At 31.8% G+C, this 23,129-nt stretch overlaps 1 protein-coding gene across 1 annotated transcript; it reads left to right on the plus strand.

The window, feature by feature from the left end:
* Positions 1-136: 136 nt before the first annotated feature.
* On the plus strand, positions 137-19,019 carry LOC140446811 (retinoid-inducible serine carboxypeptidase-like). Its single transcript, XM_072539402.1, has 8 exons — positions 137-294; positions 2,412-2,687; positions 3,572-3,753; positions 3,808-3,922; positions 5,159-5,359; positions 5,486-5,692; positions 10,095-10,249; positions 18,840-19,019. The coding sequence occupies exons 1-8, from the start codon at positions 249-251 to the stop codon at positions 18,906-18,908; spliced, it is 1,251 nt and encodes a 416-aa protein (XP_072395503.1). The 5' UTR covers positions 137-248; the 3' UTR covers positions 18,909-19,019.
* The last annotated feature ends 4,110 nt before the right edge of the window (positions 19,020-23,129 follow it).

Below are 23,129 nucleotides of genomic sequence, written 5' to 3' on the forward strand. Positions count from 1 at the left end.
GAACAAGAATAAAAGTACGATCATAAAAACGAGAAGACTAGGTTATATTAAGCTAGATTAATTTTATGATAGATCAAATATCAAGATGCTGATTACAAATCAATTTTTATTTCTCATTGTTCTGAATTAAGAGCATTTGAAGAAGAACACTTAATAAGATAACTCAATTGGTTAGATTATTTTTGTACATGTTTATTTAAAGAATTAGTTGATTGTATAGAAGTGTCTTGTTTCGTAAATACTGGAAGATGTTACGATATTTAATTTTTGCTTTAATGGTACAAATATCCTTAGGTATGTTTCTGTTTTCTTGAAAATTTCTTAGACTCGAGCGAATGTAGCTTTTTAACAGAAATTTTAGATTATTAAACTAAATTTTTAACTTTAATTTCTAGATTCAACTATCGTCTATAAACAAACTAATTGTGTTTTGGATTTGAACTGTGTTTTTTAGTAAGCCCTATGTTAGACCATGTAAATGTTTCAACATACTTGTAGGTAGCTTTTTTAGGAGCAGGTGAAGGATTTAGGCTTTCGTAATCTACAAATCGTGATCATATTTCGAAAGTTTAATGCAAAATTTGTTCCTTTGGCGAACAATTGAAAATACTTAAAACTGAAAAAACTTTTTTAATTTTCCTCTTCTTTTTTAAAAAGAATTTATATTGACCCAAAAATACTTGTATTATGAATTACATATAACCAATTTAAACCATGTTGGTTAAACTTCCTGTGCCCGCAATTCTACATAAATATACAATCAGCTTCTTTCACCTTTAATAGGTCACCCCTAGAGTTTCTAGTTGTGGTAGATACTGCAGACAAATAACTTTCTTGCACTTATTATTATATAGGTAATATATTTAAACAAGTATCTAGAACCCCAATTCTCTGCCAATTTCCCACTCCGGAAATCGTTTTAAAAAAAAATTATTTAAATATTTTTAAAAATTTTGTTAAAATTGACAACCCCCAAAGGGTTGACGAGGTTATGTATGTTATTTCACTTTGCAAGTAGACGCACCTGGCTACGGATTTCTAGGCAACAGCCATGGTTTGGCTAAAAAAGATAGGAGGGTAGCTTTTTGCTCTATGGAACTTTAAATTCTGATTATGTTAAGTGTTCTGCATTGTTAATAAATGTGCAATTAGTGTTTGTGTGTGTGTATGAATATTCGTGTATTACCTATGTGAGTTGTGTGTTGTATATCTATTTTTTACGATCGAAGACGATGTACGTCATGAGTTTCTTAATTCGCTATTATTGGTATGTTCTTGTTGTCGACTTATTCTTAAGTATTGGTAACTAAAGGCTCCTACATTCTGCTAATATATGTCCTACACATTTTTCTTCATTTAGTAGGATGAGGGCTGCTTTTTATTTTTTCATGTATGTTTCTTTTAAAATTGCTGTTGTATCTTTATTGTACACTGTCTTCGTTATCCCATGCATGTTTTTTTTTGTGATTTGTCAAAATCCCTGTTTTGATGGTCCCTCATGTTTTTTTTTCCTCACACTTATCAAACCCATTAGCATAATTAAGCAATTCAAGCAATCTTAAATTTCTTTAATAGGATAAATAATATTATTGTAGACAAACGTAAAATAAAAAAAAAATTAGGCCACATGCATTTCTGTTCTACTCTGTTCTTGTCTGTTTAACATTCAGTGCCGTACACTATAGCTGGTTACATGATTGTTTAATAATATTTTCCTAATATTTTCTATGACTCTTTTAAAATAAACTCATTCTGTTATTGCCTTAGAAATATATTCAGATATTTGCTTTATTTCTTCATCTTTTAATTGGTTAGTATGAGCGTATACTTAAATGATTTGGAGACTGTACCTTTATGACAGTTTAAGAACGATGTTTAAGACCATCTTTGAAATGGCAGCAGTTTTGTGACCAGATGTTTGATTCTTTTATGGACTAATATTGATACACCGCCATATGCACAAAATATATGACAGACTTAAATATTACTTATTGTTCTCCCTATAGTCTCTTTTTACGCAGACCAAGCAAATCCTATTTTATCCTGGTTGTTTCATGTTCCTGCTCATTTATTCTTTTAGGAGATTTGAGAGTTCTAGCATTAAAACTAGCAAAATACTTACCCCAGATTCCATGAGGCTGACCACCCTAGAGGTGTGTGATTGGGCACCCAGCAGGGGATTAGATCGTCTTCTTTAAATACTCATTTGGATTGTGTTAATGATTTTAGTAATAAATGATAGTCAATTATTATTTTTTTTCTTTTGATAGACTTATCATTTTATACATATATTAATACTGAAATTCTCACAAATTAGTCGTAGTAATTAGATATCTCTTTGCAATCCTATTAATAAAAAATATTACATATTTGACCTCGTTAATTATCACATACCGTTGGTACATTTTCAGGAAAAAGAGGTTTTGGTCCAAATGATCAAGACTGGGGATACGTATCGGTTAGGAAAGATTCTCATATGTTTTGGTGGCTATACTACACAACTGCGGACGTTGTCAAGCCGACAGATAAACCTCTCATTATATGGTTGCAAGGAGGCCCAGGAGTATCTTCTACGGGAATGGGTAATTTCGGTGAAATCGGACCACTTACTACAGATTTAAAAAATAGATCTACTACGTGGGTTCAGTGGGTAAACTTGATGTTTGTGGATAATCCTTCAGGATGCGGTAAGTAGTATCTACAATTGTTTAAATAAATAAAACATTTATTTATAATAGTATTTTTAATAAAATCGATGTAGTTTTAATGCATGAATAACTGAGAGAGAATCCAAAAAATACATAAAATATTAGAAAAATAAGGACCACAGATAATAAATACATGACTGATAAAACATTGGGAAGAAGCAGACTTTTTCTCTTTTTTAAAATAATTATCATAACTTTAATATTTGATGCACAAGTTTCAGATTCTTCCACAACACTCTCGCTGTTTTAATTAAGGTTTTTATTGTCAATTATATCGTAAACAATTTCTTGAACGCCGAAATTAAAATTTTCGGTCAAAACATTGCAATAAATAGAAGCATAGTTTTGTAAGATGCAGTAAGATGCAGTAAGATGCAAATTAGCAAAATTTGGTTTTCTTCTTAGAAAGTTTCCAAAAACCTTGCCTTTCCGAAATACTTGTAAAATATAGCTGATGAAATATTTTTCCATGCTATAGTTATCTCTACTAAAGCAGTGGTTAACTAATGTTTTTGTATACATCTGCAAAAGAACTACTGTCACTGTTATTAAATAATTTGGGTCATTTTACCAAAACAAATTTGTAGGTTATTTTAAAGGTAGTTTTTAAAATAAAACAAAGGCTTACATGGGAAGTTATGTTTAAAGACAGAAACGCCATTTTTACTTTTTCTTATTTCAATTTAGGATAAAATATTGCATTATATAAAAATAAGCATACTTTTTTATTCTACTCTCTTATTTTTTCGTCAAATTTTCTTAGTCATGATGTCACAATCTTTTTTCATTTAAGTCTTTTTTGGGTTGAATATATTTAATCTTGATAACTTTTTTTGAATGAATTTTTATTGTTGTTTTTTTAGGATTTAGCTACGTAGAAAATGGTGATTACCCCAAAAACAATACAGAAATTGCTATCGATTTTGTGGCACTTTTAAAAGGCTTTTACGATCAATTGCCCGAATTTAAGGATGTACCTTTGTACATATTCTCTGAATCTTATGGAGGAAAAATGACAGCAGAGATCGCTTTATTTATATATAAGGTACGTCAAGGCAAGTGCTTTAAAATACATTTTTATATATCTATATTATTTTAGGCACAAGAAAGAGGTGAATTACCGTCGACTTTAAAAGGTATTGGTCTTGGGGACGCTTGGGTATCACCAGTTGACTCAATTATGACATATGCTCCATATCTACTAAATGTGGCAAGTCTGAACTTAATTTTTTGTTAATACATTTAAAATAAATGTAATTGTATCACTTCATTTACATCAATCGACCTTGCGATCTTCTCTGAACAAGAGACTTGGATCCCAGTAAAGAGGCAACAAAAAACTAGACTATTTAGAGATGTTGGTGTATAGGTTAATTTAAAAAAATTACTGGGTTAATAAAGTTACAAATCATTACCTGGTAAAGTGATGTTTGAACCGAGATAGGTAATGTATTTATAAAATAGTCTACCAAAAGTTTGCTGACTACCATATATTTAGTTTTTGAAGTAAAGTTTTAAACCGTATTTTCCGCATTCTCGGGTAGAATTGTAAATTAATAACTCTAGTGCTTTCGCAGAACTCACAAGCACCACAGTATTAGCCGCATATCTCAGATCACTTATCCAAATTTCATTGACTATGATTGCGATCCTGAAGATACCATGGATCCACAAAGACACCAATGAAGAAGTACTACACAGGATAAACACAACCGTGAATTTGATCAACATCGTGAAGGGCAGTAAGCTGCAGAACTTGGGACATATAATGAAAAATCAAGGCATGTATGAGCTACTTCAATTCATTTTGCATGATGAAATTAAAGAAAAAAGGGTCTTAGGACGAAAAAGAATATCCTGGCTTGCTAACTTGACAGAAATGTATAGAAAAACCATAACACAGCTATTCCGTATAGCAACCAATAAAGTAACCATAGCAAGAATGATCACCAACGCCAACGGACAGGCACCCTAAGAAGAATGATTCCGATATTAACCCTGGTAAATGCCTCTTTGAGCTCGAAGCAAAAGCAGTGGCGTTAAGATACACCCCTGTCCAACCTCATGGAGAATTTTATTTGATTTAGAACTACGCAGGCCTAATTTTAAAATTTGCTTGCTGTTAATAGCAGAAATTTGGTATAATTTTTATGTTTTTCGAGTCTCACTCTATCGACTGCTTTCTCAAAGTCTATAAAGCACATTTAAGAAGGTAAATCGTCTTAACAATAACATAAGCATGCAGCTCCTACTCATAACTCACTGAAGTCATCTTAAGTAAGTCACTTGAGCTACAGACCAATATTTGTTTCTTATAATTGTATCTTTCAGCGGTACAATAGCTATATCATCTACCAAGATATTTGAAAAGGTCTGTTTTGACCCTAAAATCTCATACTCTCACATCTCTCATTTTTAAAATGCATAAAATATTTTTTTGATCTAGGGAGTAATTGATCAGGAAGGGCATGACAAAGTAATGGCGGTAGCTAAACAACTTCAGGATGCTGTGAACCGAGAAGAGTGGACCATAGCTCGGAACCTTTGGGGTCCTATTATAGAGGAAGTAGATATTCAGTCGTTTAGTGTTGATATATACAATATACTGACAAAACAGGAAGACTCTCAAGTAACAAGAGAAAAAAAACTGAGTAAGTATATTCTTTCTGTTTGATAATGTATAAAATATACAGGTTTACCTTAATTTGCCACATTTTTTACCATTTTATGTTAAGCAAATCTTTGCAATTAATAATTTATACCTTTCTTACCACCAGGAGATGAATTAGACGATCTAATGAATAATGAGGTTAAACCTGCATTAAATCTCACAAGAGATTGGTCCGAAGATGGGAAAGTTATGATTGCACTTACAAACGACTTTATGAAATCTGTAACTCATATCGTAGAAGAAGTTTTAAATACAACAGACATCAAAGTCGCAGTCTATAATGGTCAGTTGGATTTAATTGTAGATATATTAGGTAAGTTATATAATTTGCATTTTGTGGCTATTTGCCAAAACTGAATATGCCAAATAGCACAAGTTTTCAGTAGAGCGAAATTAAAAATTTATAACTTTATGGCAATTTGTTTTTAATTTTTATTCAATTAAATTTGTTTTAAATTTGTATGATTTTTATGAAATTTCGAACAATAATTAAACAAAATGCTGCTTAAACTAATAGGGTGCAATAATTTTGGAATTTTTATTGTAAAAAGTGATTTAAAACATATCGTGTTTTGGTGCTTTTTATCATTGCGCCGAGCTTTCGACATACTCTTTGATGTCTTATTCAGCGCTTCCGAGGTCTCAGTCTCCGGAGCCATCAGACACTACTACACTGATCACTAACTAATGCATTACAGTAATCTGGAGTCTTGCATAAGTAGGCTTTATGGAGTCACTCGTCAAGACGTCGTACCAACATACGTCAAAGATGATAATAAAAGCTGTGGAAAAAACACACATAGAAACATCCGAATGTATTGACAAAAAGTTTAATGAATATAAAGCATACAGTTCGAAGGTTAAAACAAAAAGTTCCGTTAGTGTTGATTATTATACTAATTGTATATCTATTATGTATAAGTAGGTGTCAAACATAGTCAATATTGAAGAATGAGTTTAAAAAATTGGTGCATCACTGGATGCCTTCCTGGTTGACATAATACTTTAATTGTCAGTCCTATTATTTATTGTTTCTTATCTACCTGAAGCATTAGGTTGAGGATGTATAGATAGATTGTAATAAAGGTGGGATTAATAAAAAAAAATTATTTTTAGACTATTTATTTAACTTTGATCAAATGAAAGGCAGATATATAGAGCACAGCTTATTAACTGAATCTTGCCCAAGTACTTTCGCTTCCTAGAGCATCTTTAGGGGCATCTGAAATAAGCTAAGAAACGTTTTTTAAATGAAGAAAATTAGTTGAATGAAGTGAAAAGTTAATGGTTGATAAATGTTTTTATGTGATTAACGTTTTAGACTTACTTCGACAATTTTGGCCTATCCAACAATCACAGATTATCATAAACATAAAATTGTACATTACACTACACTACACAAGGAAAAACAGTTTAAAATTTTTAAATTAGGCGAAGCTACATTATGGTTGGTACATATGACAGCTTGGGGGGCAGTCACAATCATGGATATGTGATCTGCACATTTCAAAATTCTATTAAACTGAGCATTGACCAAAGGTCCAACTGACACTACTATAGGAAATCAAGTGATCAAATATGAAATTATAAAGAATATTTTCAGTAGATTGCATAAACCAGATCTCACACTCCTATCTATAATAATTGGGGTGTTAGTTTGAGGGCAACTGAAGTGGACGTAAAGTATGAATGCAAGAAATAGACTAAACAATCTACTAGACAGTGGGTGGTTGACTACAATAAAAGGGTCTATCAAGCACTATCAATATTGTAGAAAAGAAGAAATCTATGTCAAAGCATTACTCGAGACCAACTGACCAACAGTGGGAGATGTTGAAATATACAACTGTGGAGATGGTATATCTAAATTACGCAGAGGTATGGAGAGTGTGCCCCGCCCAGTTTCATTTTAATGAACTGGGCGGGACATGTTGTCAGATTAAAAGATGGAAGGTGGACGAAGAAAATTCTGGAATGGAAACCTAGACACGATGCTTATCGTAATCGAGGACATCCTCCAACAAGGTGGTCAGATGACATCAAGCACATTCAGCACAACTGGGTTCAGGGTGCTTAAGATAGAATGCATTGGAGTTATTTACGGGAGGCCTATGTCCAGCAGTGGACTTAAAATGGCTGATGATGATGAAGAGTGTAATTAACGCCAACTATAGATCAATTGAACCTGAGCAAGCTAGTTTTGTAAATTATTGAAGAATAAAATAGTAATGTTGATCAAAGTATGAAATTGATAAATTCGTTATGGGTATACTTATTGCAGAAAGTCTAAATAGCCGAACTTGGTCACCTACGAGGTGAAGCTGCAATAAAGTTTTTGAAAATATGTTTAAATTTAGTACAATTTAAAATTTGAGTATTAAGACAGTGAGAGTTTCTATTTGTTTTCTTTGTAATCTTCAAATCTTCCAATCAATCCAACTCCAAGTAGTTTTTCTTTCTACTAATTGAACCAGTATTGACGTTAAAATTGTGTTTACTGGATAATAAGTGTTGACCAAAACTTAAAGAGTTTGGTTTTTTCAAATGTTCTGAAATTCTAGTAGATAACTTTCTAATAGTTCTACCTACATAAGAGGCTTCACAATAATCACATTTTAATTTATAAATACCACTTTTGTCAAGTGTGTTCATCCTATATTTGGTGTTGATTAAAAAGGAACCTAAAGTGTTGTGTGACTTGAAGGAAATTTTGATGTTTTCAATTGTAGAAGTAAAAAGTTTAGATATTTTATTGGAAATGTTGCTAATATAAGTAAAGAAGAAATATCTGATGTTATTTAAAGCATTAGATTAAAGAAAACATTGTGATAAATATGCAAGCTTTTCTGCAATTTTGAGTTTCGCTCTATTTAGAAGCTTATGGATAATGTTGGGATCATAAGCATTATTGAAAGCAATTTGCTTGAGAATATTAAGTTCTAAATTGAAGTTATCATTAGAAAGTGGAAATTTGAGTAACCTATGAATGTAACTGTTGAAAGCAGCCATTTTATTTTGGGTTGGATGATTAGATGTTTTATGTATAACATGATCTGTTTGGGTAGGTTTTCTGTAAATATTGTACTCTAAAGAATCTTTATTACGAGATATAGAAGTTCAACTCATATCCAAGAAGTTCAACTTGTTGTCAGATTCTGGTTCCAGTGTAAAAGAGATGTTAGGATAGAGGTTATTAAGATCGTCCAGAATCTGTACAGCATTATCTTGGGTTCCCTGCATGAGAGCTATACAATCATCAACATATCTTGACTAAAAAACTATTTTGTTGTTGTTAACAAATTTCTGTTCTAAGCTGTCTAACTAAATATTAGATAGAAAAGGTGATATTGGAGATCCCATTGCTAAACCTGTTCATCTCTTGATACAGAAGTAAACAAATTGGAAATATCAAAAGAAACTAAATAAAAACTCTCTTCTATTTTAATGTTATTTAAACGTTCTATGAGATCTAAAGAATTTGTAATGGAGAACTTAGGTTTAAAATTAGTGATAGACTGAATTGTGTTTAGACTTGTGTTTCGAATTGTGTTCATCTCTTGGTACAGAAGTAAACAAATTTTAAACATCAAAAGAAACTAAATAAAAACTTTTTTCTCTTTTAATGTTATTTAAACGTTCTATGAAATATAAAGAATTTGTAATGGAGAATTTAGGTTTAAAAGTTCAGGTTCAATTGATCTATAGTTGGCGTTAATTAGACTCTTCATACCTCTGCATAATTTAGATATACCATCTCCACAGTTGTATATTTCAACATCTCCCACTGTTGGTCAGTTGGTCTTGAGTAATGCTTTGACAAATTAAATTTATAGTTCTCCCATTGACTGCGGGTTTAACTGAACTACTTGGATTATACCCCATTTATACACTATGCTTTCAATTTTGATTTTTAATTTTTAGTATTTTAATTTCATAGTTGGATGTTTTCTTTTCTACAGTATTGATAGTTCTTGGTAGACCCTTTTATTGTAGTGAACCACCCACTGTCTAACAGATTGTTTAGTCTATTTGTTGCATTCACACTTTATGTCCACTTCAGTTGCCCTCAAACTAATACCCTAATTATTATAGACAGGTTTGAGTGTAAGATCTGAATTATGGAATCTACTTAAAATGTTTTATATTTCATATTTCATTAGTTGATTTCCTATAGTTGTGTCAGTTGGACCTTTGATCAATGCTTAATTTCATAGAATTTTAAAATGTGCAGATCACATATCCGTGATTGTGACTGCCTGTCCAAGCTGTCATATGTCACATGTTGCCTTAACATTTTCGTAAAGACCACGAGCCATTCTCTCTCCTGATGCCAACCATAATGTAGCTTCGCCTATTTTAAAAATTTTAAAGTGTTTGTCCTTGTGTAGTGTAGTGTAATGTACAATTTTATGTTTATGACATTCTATGATTGTTGGATAGGCCAAAATTGACGAAGTAAGTCTAAAACGTTAATCACATAAAAAATTTTATCCACCATCAACTTTGAGTTTTTTATCGAAGTTTATTAATTTTCTTCAGTTAAAAAACGTTTCTTGGCTTATTTCAGACGCCCCTGAAGATGCTTTAGGAAGCGAAAGTACTTAGGCAAGATTTAATTAATAAACTGGGCTCTATATCTGCCTTTCATTTGATCAAAGACCTTCAATCAGATCATTCAACCTTATTTCTATTGATTTAACTATCGTAATTTTTAGGGACTATGAAGTGGGTTAAGGATATTAACTTTAAAGGTAAACAAAAGTGGGAAAACGCACCTAGAACAGGATTCAGTGTGGGTGGGTTTTACGAAGGATATGTTAAAAAAGCTGGCAATTTTGGCTTTTATTGGGTAGATCGAGCTGGTCATATGGTAAGAAATTGTATTTTAAAGTATATATATATATATATATATATATATATATATATATATATATAATTAAAAAGACGTTTGAGATTTAATTTCAATACAGGGATCCTGCATTGAAATATCTTCTCCTGAATCAGGTCTCCTCAGAGTAACTTATGCAAAAATTCTGGATTGAAAATAAATCTCTTTCGTCATAAAAGAATAAATTATTATGAAAATAATTAAATATAGAACATTACAATATAGATACGTTTAAGATTTAATTTCAATGCAGGGCTCCTGTCATTCGCATATACGTATTTCGACCTTATTATGTCTCCTTACAGCTATAAAAAAATAAATACAGGAAGTTTTATTGTATTGCACTCACTTTGTAGTCTATATAAATAAAAATAAATCAAATACAATATATACCAGGTGTGATCTTACTTCAACAGAACATAGAAAGTATTTTATTCTTTATTTCTTTTAACTCCTAATATTTTATTAATATATTTATGGATATGTTATTATATATGAAATAAAAGCTTTGTTGGCATTGGAGCACAAATTAAACTTTTTACGTCTGAATCAAAATCAATAGAACGATTTAAGTGTTATTTCCATATCTCTGTCTTGTCAGCTGTTCGAGCTGATTCTAATTCAAACCGAAAATTCCAACTAATGTCTCCAAAATCTTCCCACTTTTAGTGGTTTAAGCACAGAGGTGCCAATTACTTTGGTGACGAAGATAAAGAATAGAAAACAATTTATTTAATTGTTTAGTTAGAAAATTAGTAGTTTTTTAAAAAAATAAGGTGTTCAAATTAGAAAAATTAGACAGTTCAAGAAACTATGTTTAATTTTTAACAGCAGAAATAAAAGTATTGGTTATTTAAATAAAAAAAAAACGGTTAAAATAAGGTAGTTAAATTGAGAACTCAACACTTCTTTGCAATAAATCAAACTTTGCTTAAATTCACCCACCACATGTTTAAGAGTTTCAGGTCGAATATGTTTAGTTTTGACGTATATGCCATATATTTAATAATAAATATCCTCCAGCAGAAACAGCTACCAAATTAGACATTCATATCATAAACATGAAGTTAATTTGAAAATATTATAAATCGTTTAGCGACGAAGAGTGTCACAAAAAATGTTCAACTAAACATGCCAATAGTTGCACAAGATGCTCAAGGACTTTACTCTCTAGTCATAAGATCACCCAAAGTTCAATAAAGTGTACAAAATTAGAAGATAAAAGATTAGTATTTGGTAAAGAAATAATGTTATAGGAAGCCGTTTTTTGCTAACAATGTTATTTTTTCAGATGTAAACTCTTTTAATCTAAACTGCACAGTAAATAAACAAAACTGTCGATTCTGAACACGAACAAATTTCGCTGGATTACCAAAGCTCACACCTCGTAAAACGTTAATTTATGGGCAGGAATCATTGGCATAATAATTATCGGCTTAATTTTCGGAGACGAAAATCTGAGTGGTGCAAAATATTAAGACTTGTTGATACAGCCAACAGTACCAGAATTAATCGCGGTATTACGAAATGATAAAAAATCGATCATTTCAAATGAAGCTTTATTGCATTAATAACAAGATAGACCTACTTCCTATTATATTGCGAATATTCGTAACAGTTTAAACAAAATATTTCCAAATCAATCGATTGGGATTAGGGGCTTTGTAATAGAATGACCAGCTTCTTCGCCAGACCTTACTCCATTGGATTTCATTTTGTGGGTATATATTAAATCAAAAGTATATTTCACTCGATTCAATAATATCGACAAGCTGAAGTAAAAACTTCGTACTGAAATTCATACCATTTGACATGAAACTATTGAAAAAGTGCTGCTTGAATTTAAATAAAGCTTGGTTTGTTGCTCAGAAGTCAGTAAATATTAATTTAAGGATTTTATTTAAACTGTTTGAAAAGAAGTCGAAATAAAGAATTTCTTCTTATAAACAAATTTATTTTTTTAAATATATTTTCTAACAATATCCCTAGCTTTTGATGAATAGGTTGTCACCTCGTAAATCTTTTTTGGATGGTGCTAGAAAGGTCACCAATGGAGATACTGTGAACGGCAGCTAGATGGTTGGTGGAGAGCGAGTCAGGGGTTCGAAACTAGGTTTTGGAACCAGGAATGGATCCAACAGAAGAAATATTAAAGATTAGACCAGATAAGATGGATAAGAAAACACAGAGAAATAGATAGTAAGAGAGATAGGTAAAATTACCAAAGATAAGATAAGATAAGAAAAAGGATGCCACTTAACTTTTTGGGGTTACAAGGGGAAAATTAAGAAACCTTACAAACTAAAAGAGATAAGGGGAAATAATTAGGTTCTGGGACCGAATACAAGAAAGTATATTAATACATAAAAGTAACAGTTAATTATTAAATAAAGGTGGTCAACACACTACATAAACAAATAATAAATAATATGTTCGGTGGAATTCATCCACCTACTTACCTACAAACATATACAGCCTGATCTTTCTCCTGGTCGAAGATATCGTGATAGTTAAATAATTTTATAAGCAAATATTTAGAGATACACTATTATCAGAAAACTTATTAGGAGTAGATAAATAAAATTCAGTAGGTAAACAAAACAAAATATATTCAATGACCGAATCACCAGGTAGGTGAATTCCAAAAACAAGAAATATAACATTAAGGAGAATTGTATGTTTAAAAAAAAATCATATTGGTTCACAAGAAGCTACTCTCAAAGCTTTTATTTAAATAATGAATGTTTGTAATTTATATTTGGTAATACAAAGATATGAAAGTTAATGACAGTTCTGAAAAGTGCAATTGATGAAATCGTTGTTCCTTAGAGGAATTAATGGTATCGGTAGTTAGCTTTAACCACCCATCAGGAAAGTGTTGTCGAAAATATCCCGTAGATTACTCTACTTTGGAGATAATTAAAGCTTATATGAATAGTAAGACGACTTACAGTAACCCTAGATGATGTTGCCTCTTAAATCGCACTGAATTCAAACTGTACTCAACTTTAGTATTAAACGCTGAAGTTAATTTATAATGTATATTTAATCTATTCGGGTGTTAGACCAAATTAACTGAGATACAATAGAAGTGTATTACACTAATAAATAAAATCCACAAGGAATCTACGTTCCTGTAGTTGGCTGTATACCATAATTATATTAAAAAATTAATCAAAATCCTTTGTAAAAGGTATATATTTAAAAACCCAAACGGGCTGTGTTAGACAAAACGTTTTCGGAATCCATCATTCCATCATCAGTGTCCTAGAAAATATGTAACCTTATTAGACTTATACGAAGACCTTGAAATTCGTAAAGAAAAACAAAAAAGCCCAAATTGCGTCAATCGTCATGTATCAACTATTCTTAGAACCTTCATCCCTAATTCACTTTTACAATAAAAATCTACAATTATCACTATTCGTTCGCCTAATACTCATCTTTTTAAGTCCACTCTAAAACTTTTCTTTCAACACATCACACTCTCAATCTGTCCCTGCTTCTTTCTATTCAACCCAAACCTCAAGTCCGACCCCCTATACCTAATGTAGTCCATGCTTCTTGTCGGCACCTCTAACTCTTAGACTATTCGTCATGCCTTTCAAACAAATCTCTCAGTTCTCATTTTATTCTTCCACACAACCCCCTTAGGGTTTGTCTGCGGTTCTCTGGGGATCTCAACCTTCTGTAGTCTTTCCGTATCTCACATTTTTCAAAAAACACCATAATTTTCTTCTTTTTTACTTAATTTTAACAAAGCCACCCAAAACCATTTCATTTTCACAATTAAGGTTTATATACACCTGCAAATCATTCAACTTATAACTTATCCTTTTACATATCTCATGTACCTAGTGTTGCTTTATGACAGATAGGTCCTTTCTCAAGTTATAAGTTGAGTACTATATGTTTAACATACTACAAAACCATGCCCCAACCATTAAATTTTGTTTATTTTATATAATAGTTCAACGAACACCTTAAGACCCTCACATCCATTAAGAATTAAAAACAAATCCCACAACTTAATCATCAGTAAAGTTGACACCATAATTTTTCGTTTTACTTAATTTCATACACTTTTCACATTTTCATAATATACATCGTAGAATATACATCGTATACATCGTAGAATATACAAGCTATGCGAAGAGAGAATACAAGACACACAGTTTGGATTCATGAAGGGCGTAGGTACAAGAGATGCACTGTTTAGTCTACAAGTATTATTTCAAAGATGCAGAGATATGACTTGCGATATTTACACCTACTTTGTGGACTACCAAAAAGCATTTGATACAGTTCAACACCAAAAAATGATGGATATTCTAACAAAAGCCCAAATGGATGATAAAGATCGGCGTATAATACAAAATTTATACTGGAACCAATCAGCCACAATAAGAACGAATTTTGGAGGTGAACCAACGGAAATGATCCAGATTCTACGAGGCGTTAGACAAGGTTGTATACTTTCACCTATATTATTTAATCTATATTCAGAGGAAATATTTAGTGAAGCCTTGGAAAAATGCGAACATGGAATACTTCTAAATGGAGAACCCCTAAACAACATCCGTTATGCAGACGACACCGTTATTTTTGCAGACAGTTTGAACAGTTTACAGCAACTGATAAACAAAGTAAATGAAGTAAGTGAAAGATTTGCACTTCAAGTAAATATAACAAAAACTAAATTTATGATCATCAGCAAAAATAAAGTTAGAGACGCTTAACTACTTATCAATAATACACCAGTGGACCGAGTAAAACAGTATAACTATCTTGGAACAACAGTAAATGAACAATGGGATCACTCACAGGAAATAAAATGTAGAATAGAGAAGGCTAGGAGTGCATTCAATAACATGGCCAAACTCTTTAAAAGCCACAATCTTAATCTGGAGATAAAAGTAAGGCTCCTACGATGTTATATCTTCTCAATATTGTATTACGGAGTTGAATCCTGGACACTAACTGAAGCAATGGAGAAAAAACTTGAAGCCTTCGAGATGTGGCTATACAGGCGAATTCTAAGGATATCATGGACAGACAAGATAACCAACGAGACCGTATTACGAAGAGTGGGCAAAGAAAGAGAGGTGATGTATACCATTAAAAGGAGAAAGTTGGAATATCTCGGACATATAATGAGAAACAGCACTAAATACAGATTACTGAAGGTAATCCTACAGGGTAAAGTATTCGGAAAGCGAGGAATTGGGAGAAGGAGAATATCATGGTTGAAGAACCTGAGGAAATGGTTCTCCACAACAACGAATCTATTTAAAGCATCAGTCAATAAAACAATTATAGCCAGAATGATTGCCAATATTCGGAACGAATAGGCACTGAAAGAAGAAGACTTAATTTCAACAGAGCCAACCAATAACAATTCCATTTTCACAATTAAGGTCATTCTTGTTCTTCTTCTCGTGCCACTCCTAGCGGAGATTGGAAATCATCATGGCCACTGCGACTTTGTTAGCAGCGCGCCTAAAAAGTTCAATCGAACTGCACCCGAACCATTCACGTAGATTACGAAGCCACGATATTTTTCTTCTTCCCACACTTCTTTTGCCCTTAATTTTGCCCTGCATGATATTTCTTAAAAGTTCGTACTTTTCACCTCTCACAATGTGCCCCAAGTATTCCATCTTTCTAGTTTTTATCTCATTTAGAATTTCGCATCTTTTGTCTAAAGTTTGGAGTACTTGCGTGTTAGTGACGCGGTCCATCCATGATATTCTGAGAATGCGCCTATAGCACCACATCTCGAAAGCTTCGATGTTTTTTGTGGTCAACTGTTTTAGTGTCCAAGCCTCTACTCCATACAACAGGGTAGAAAAGACATAACACCGCAGCATTCGTATTCGTAACTTTATATTGATATCATGATTGCAAAAGAGTTTGCGCATTCTATTAAAGACTGATCTAGCGATTTCTATTCTACATCTAATCTCTTTGTTTGATCAGTATCGTCTGTGATCCAAGCACCTAGATATTTATAACAGGACACACGCTCAATCGTTGTATTGTCTATTACATGATTAGCTCTGATGTTCTTTGATTTCGTGATTACCATAAATTTAGTTTTTTTCAAATTAATTTTCAAGCCGTAACTGTTACAGTATATATTGAGACTTTGAACGAGATATTGTAGTTCTACTAGCGTTCCCATCAGGAGAACCGTATCGTCAGCATACCTTATATTGTTGATCGTCTCACCATTTATTATCAGACCAAGATCTTCTTCCTCGAGTGCTTGTTCACAAATAGCTTCACTATACAGATTAAATAAAATTGGCGACAAGATGCATCCCTGCCGGACTCCTCGATGGATTTGAATTTCTTCTGTTAGCCTACCCTCAACCTTCACATTTGCTGTTTGATTCCAATATAGGTTGCATATAATTCGAATATCTCGGCTGTCTATATTTTTCTTTATTGGAATTTGTCTTAGTGGTTCATGTTGTACTTTGTCAAAGGCCTTTTCGAAATCAATTAAGGTCATTAGACACCTGTAACTCATTCAACTTATAACTTATCCTTTTATATTTCCCATGTACCTTGTGTTGCTTTATGACAGATAGGGCCTTTCTTAAGTTATAAGTTGAGTACTATACTATTAACATACTACAAAACCACGTCCCAACCATCAAATTTTGTTCATTTCATATAATAGTAATACAATAAAACTTCCACACCACTTAGTCCGTTTACATCCTATCAGATATTTAAGTTCATGAACTTATAACTTAAAAAGTTTTACATTTACCAGGTACCAAATGTTGTTTTTTGACATACAGGGCCTTCTACAATCGAGTTATAAGTTAAATATTACATGGCCATTATACTACAAAAGTTTTATTTTATTTAGGGCAAGAACACTTTCATATTTTAAATATATTCAATCATATTCCACCAATAACAACAAAATTTCAAGAACTCAACTTTCCACATGTGTCTAGTTTCTATTTTCCAGGTACCAAATGTTGAAGAAACATAAAGGTCCTTATATTAAAATCTCTATTTCACAACATTACTACACACATGTATAGTTGGTTGCCTAATTATAACCACATAATCTTCTCTCCACATTTCATCTCATATACATAATTTAAAACAACAACATTGATGGTTGATACTGTTATATTAATTTATTTTACTTTAACAATTTTAAATAACGTTGGCTTTTGTCTTAAGTAGACCCATCCAGTTATATTGACTGCTCTGTTACGACTTCCGTCCCAACTTGTCAACATTGTCATTTTAATCAGTTGCTTCCATAAAGTCCTCGTAGACACACCGTCTCAGGACTAGAAACTTCAATGTGGAGTCATATGTCGCCATGTTACCTAATCCAACGGTAACTTTAACATCCTATTAATTTATAAGAAATACTGTCAAACTAATGTAACTAATTATTTGTTAACGGGTTTTTACCCATATATTTAGTGGCTATATTCATGTACTCCTAGTAAGTATTAACCACACTTTACTTTAACCTTGGTCAAAATTTAAACTTCTTGTTCTTTTAATTAAGTGGTTACATATTTTCTAGGACACTGATGATGGAATGATGGATTCTGAAAACGTTTTGTCTAACACAGCCCGTTTGGGTTTTTAAATATATACCTTTTACAAAGGATTTTAATTAATTTTTTTTACTAACGAATAAATTCCCAGAAAAGTAAATACGTCCAAACTCTTAGACGACGCAACCAGAAGTCAGTCTAATTTCAACCCAACGAAAAGCGATCCTCTTTTTCTCAATTTGAACAAACTATATCCTAGAACAGAATCACCCCCACTTAAAGAACACCCTCTTAAAAAGAACCAACTTATTTTAATTTTCAGCGGAAACATATAAACATAACGGTATTTTTTAAAAAAGGAAGCAAAACCTCTTTAAACTAAAGGGGTCTAAATGTTGTTTGTTCCCTAAAAGTGACGATTGCTCTCAAATTTCTAACAAAGCAGCCATCAAGTAGCATGTTTCGGTACTTCTTTTAGGAAATGAAAAACTGAAAGGCATCGAAGAATTAGGTCTATAAAGATACAAAATCTGAAGTACTGTTACTGTACCGTTACTGTACTATAAAAGACTGTATCGGCACCTCTCATTCGGTTCAGCGAGGTGCAAAAGAAAAATTTTTGGGTACGACCATTGGCGTAGCTGCGGTAATTGCAAAAGGTTTTTAAAATCAATCTTAAAATAGTATATAATAATTAATCTAATTATAAAAAAAATGTTACAAGTTTACTACATCTATTAAGGTTGCGTAGATTACAGAACTTGTTTTATAAAAATTTTTTGAGCAGTAATTCAGTTTCCTATTTATATCATAATGTTTTATTTAATACAAGCGTTGAAATACATATCGCTTGTCATACTAAAATTAATAAAGTGGTTAGATAATTTCAAATCAAACTTGCAGCTTTAATTACAATTATTACTTACAGTAATGTATTAGTAAAAATGTATAGTAGCCATACACTTTTAATAATCGACATATTAACAGTAGCAATATAACTTTGTAACATTTATATATTAATATTGTTTTAGGTGCCTGCTGATAATCCGTCTGCAATGTATTACATTTTGAGGGATGTTACTAACGATTTTGAAGTTTAGAGCAATATTGCTAGAATATTGTATGTGGAATACATATTGTCCACAATTGTGTGTTAATTTAAATTTTGATGTAACAAACATTAATTATTGTATAATACATTTTATAGTATATCTGGTTTCAATTGCAAAATGATGAGTGTCTGATTAGTAGGTATACTACAACTATAATTACAAATACTATTAAAACGATAAAGAACGTAGTACTCCACAATTTATCTGAATTCCGGTTATATCTATTAGAAAACAGAGATGGCTGAAATTATAATCGTGATCTTTGAATTAGGAAATCCAAAAATGTTCCCTAATACAAAAGTAGATTGTAGACTTGAAGAGAGCTGTTAGGTATTTTTAAACTTTCCACACTGCTTTCTAAAATAACTTTCGTTTATACTCGATATTTAACAGATCTGAGCATCTAAAAAACCAATTATCAGTTGAACAATTGCACTATATTGTGGATAATGTGCAGCCGTTTTTCTATAAATTTGCAGAGTCTGCAATGCATTTTTTAAAGAAATTGTTATTCTTTCCCTAAAGATTATGATTCACACATTCAGATAGCACAAAATGATGAGAAAATTTATGAAAGAAGAAAGCCTAAGATCAACCAAAAAGGATCGTTGGTTATTCCAGGAATTCAATTATTTGATTACCTATACTGCAGAACCAAGATCCGACAACGAAAGAAATACATAATTGAATCACGGGTCTTCCCTGGTTACTAATCAGCGAAATCGCTGTAAACAAAACATCACCAGGCATAAAATAAAAATGAAAACACCGTATAGAATAGCTACATGGAATGAAACAGCTTTATATGAAGCCGTTAAGCTTAGAAATCTATTCTCTGAAATTGACAAACTATACTACATAATGAAATACTCGTATATTTAAACACAAGTAGAAAATTGCTTCCTTAGTTATTGCAATAGGTTAACTGTTAAAAAACATATCATCATTGAAAACACTGTTTATTGTACATTATTATATTAAAACTTACTAGGGATTTTGCCCATTCGACGAGGGATCCAATAAGTTGCCATATAAAAGTCATGTACCGTCATGCCATGTACAGTCATTTCACTTAATTTTTTATGACTTACTCCAATAATTTAAGGCTAGAACGTAAACAAAATGATATTTTAGTCTGTTGCACTGTAACAAAGAAATCACTTTGGAGAATCGCTGAACTTTTGCTTAAAGTTGTCTTACGAAATCGAATAATATATAATATAATCGATATGAGCATAATTCTAGTTTGGCAATTTATTTGTTAGGAAAGCTCGATTTTTGTATTATATTTTTTACCGATTACCAAATTTGCAGCCAATATTTTAGGAGCAACAAACTTTGAAAAGAGTTAAAAATTAAATTTTTAGCATAATTAACTTCTTGCACAAAATGGCCAGTCTTTTCACTATTAGATAAATATTGTCCCATCTGATAGATAGTTATCTATAGGATAGACATGTATTCACAGAATAAAATGTACCTGTATCTTCACTTCAAATTATAATGCGGTTACTAATCTGTAAGATAAACGTAAAATTTATTTCAGAACACACCAATATTTAAATAATTGAATCGGTCATTTCAAAAAGTGCATAAGTCCACAATTTTCAGACACTAACCTTTTGTGCGGAATAGACTCTTCTAAGATAAACTCACGTTGTCTGCAAAAACGACACCAGTCCGTAAATAATCTGTCGAAATACTCTACAACAACTAAAATTGAAGGTCTGTGCAAAACAACGCGAGTCCAGGACGTATGCATTTTTTTGCTGTGAATTTGTAAACATAATTTCTAAGAATTTAGTTCATAGCCGAGATCGTATGATTATTGAGTCGTTTATGTTACCATGTTTTTATTTCAGTTTTTATTAATATGTTGTGTTGTGAGGTTAAGTGATTGACAACGATTAATTTAAATTTATTGGTTTTTTGTTATTTAAACAAAGAAATAATATGCCTACTTCATCTGACGATAGTGTACATGAACATTTACCCTTAAAAAAGAGAAAACCCAATCCAGATAAATACAGAAGGAATGTTATACGTAATGCCAAAGTTAATAGTTTACAACACACTAACTATAAAGGAAATATTGTACCGGCTAGAGCTACAGGACCTTAGTGTAAGTAAGTAATATTTTATGCTGTTATGTAGGTTTACAGAGGTTTGTTTATTACCGTTTGTATCAGCAATAGGCAAATTTTTATAGTTTTCATAACATAGTTTAATATTTCATTAATAAAACCATATTTTTTTTAGCAATAAATAAACAAACTACAGTAATGTAATATTGTCGTTTAAGGTTTTTGTTTTGCAAATTTTAAAAATATAAACTTAGTGTCAGTTCAATGAATACTTGTCCCAAGGCTAAAAATCGGCGTTTTTTGTAATATTAATAAATCGGTTTTCTATCACTATACAGGAATTTATTAACTACAAACTGATTTTATGTTCTAGTGTGCTAGAAATTTTACAATTCCTTAAAAATCTCTTTTCTATTTAGATGCAGAGCAAAATGTTTCCAAAAATTTTATGAAGAAGAATTATCTTTTTGTGTTGACACACTAAACAACTTATTTACCAAAAATAAGCAAGATATATTCTTGCAGCAAAATATCGAAAAGGTGCCTGTTCAGAAACACCATCCCAAAAAGAAGGAGCAGTGTAAAAAAATCGAAAGAAGAACGAAAAGGTATGTAAAAAGGCTTTTACTTCGATTTATGGGACAACACCCGAAATGGAATACCAAATCACATGAAGTTCATAAGCTCAGTTATAATCATATTTTGTCATTTGCAGAAAACAGATACACTATGCAAGTAAAAAATGGAATACCTTGATGCACGCCTAGATGTCAGAACCACGCATAGTCTTTATAAAGAAAAACATCCAAATGTGGATGTTAAGTATAAATACTACGCAAAATATTTTAAAGAAGCCTTTTTTTTGCGTTTTGGTAGACCTCAAGCTGATACCTGTATTAAGTGCGAACAATTGGTTACAAAAATCAACAGCCTAGGAGTGCTAGGAGCACATGCCAAACGTACCGCAGAAGCTGAACTAGCGGTTTATAAAACAAGGTCCAAGAAAGTTCACAACAAGATAAATTTTGTGAAAGATGTTTGTAAAAATCGAGAGGACGCAGTTGTTCTCACATTCGATGTTATGCAAAATCTTCCTCTGCCCTGTATACCGATACAAGAGATATTTTATTTGCGTCAACTACGGGTGAACTGCGTTGGTATAAAAAATGTTGAAACCAAGGAATTTGTGTTTTACGTTTATCATGAAGGCCAAGCCAATAAAGGCGCTAATGAAGTTTGTTCCATGTTGTCCCATTATTTTGAAATTTTTTAACCCGATAACGTACAAGAAGTATTTTTGTTCAGCGACAACTGTCCTGGACAAAATAAGAACCATACGATGATCCGGTTTTTGATCTCATTAACGGATACAGGCAGATTTTCCAAAATAATCCATTACTTTCCAATCAGAGGACATTCATTTTTGCCGAATGATCTAGATTTTGGGGTGCTGAAATCAAAAATTAAGAAACATGACAGAATTTATGTGCCAGACCAATATTATTCCCTTATGGCTGGAGCTAGGACAAGTTTTTCCGTTTTTAAGATGAAGACACATCAGATATTACATTATTGTAATTGGTGGCCAACATATTACAAGCCAAACTGCCTCTCCAATGAAAGCCTAGGTTCAAAGGTACAAAAGCAACACAAAAGAACCCTCCATCGTCGTTTATGTCGTTTGAATACGATAAACATGCAAAAAGTACAGTTGTGACTCACGATTTTATTGACGGTTTCATTAGTCATACGTTTCGTCTTTTCAAAACCAAACGCCCCGTGTTGCTACCAACATCATTAACTTACCCAAGTAATGCTGTATTGCATTTATTTTGATCCCTGGCCAGGTTATAAAATGTTTCTATAGATTAGAACGGTTGAATCTTTTTAACTTTACAGCCACTTCCATTGAATAAAATAGTATCCTTAAATTAATTTAATAGACTCCTTAAAAATGGCTTCACTATATAATCAGAATCTCCAAGTAACAACCCATTTCTATTATCTTCATTTAAACTTTTTTTTGTTATCAACATTATGAAAACATTGGATGCCTAAACTAAGTGAAGAAAACAATTAGAATACCTAATTTTATAATCTTTTATTAACAACTATTTACAACATA

This window comes from Diabrotica undecimpunctata, chromosome 7, assembly GCF_040954645.1.
Source record: "Diabrotica undecimpunctata isolate CICGRU chromosome 7, icDiaUnde3, whole genome shotgun sequence".
Classification (NCBI taxonomy): domain Eukaryota; kingdom Metazoa; phylum Arthropoda; class Insecta; order Coleoptera; family Chrysomelidae; genus Diabrotica; species Diabrotica undecimpunctata.

Excerpts from the sequence above, each read along its gene's own strand:
- LOC140446811 (XM_072539402.1), top strand. The coding sequence starts at position 249 with ATGTTACGATATTTAATTTTTGCTTTAATGGTACAAATATCCTTAG. Across the intron at positions 295-2,411 it reads AATGGTACAAATATCCTTAG|GAAAAAGAGGTTTTGGTCCA; the intron begins GTATGTTTCTGT and ends GTACATTTTCAG. Across the intron at positions 3,754-3,807 it reads TCGCTTTATTTATATATAAG|GCACAAGAAAGAGGTGAATT; the intron begins GTACGTCAAGGC and ends ATATTATTTTAG.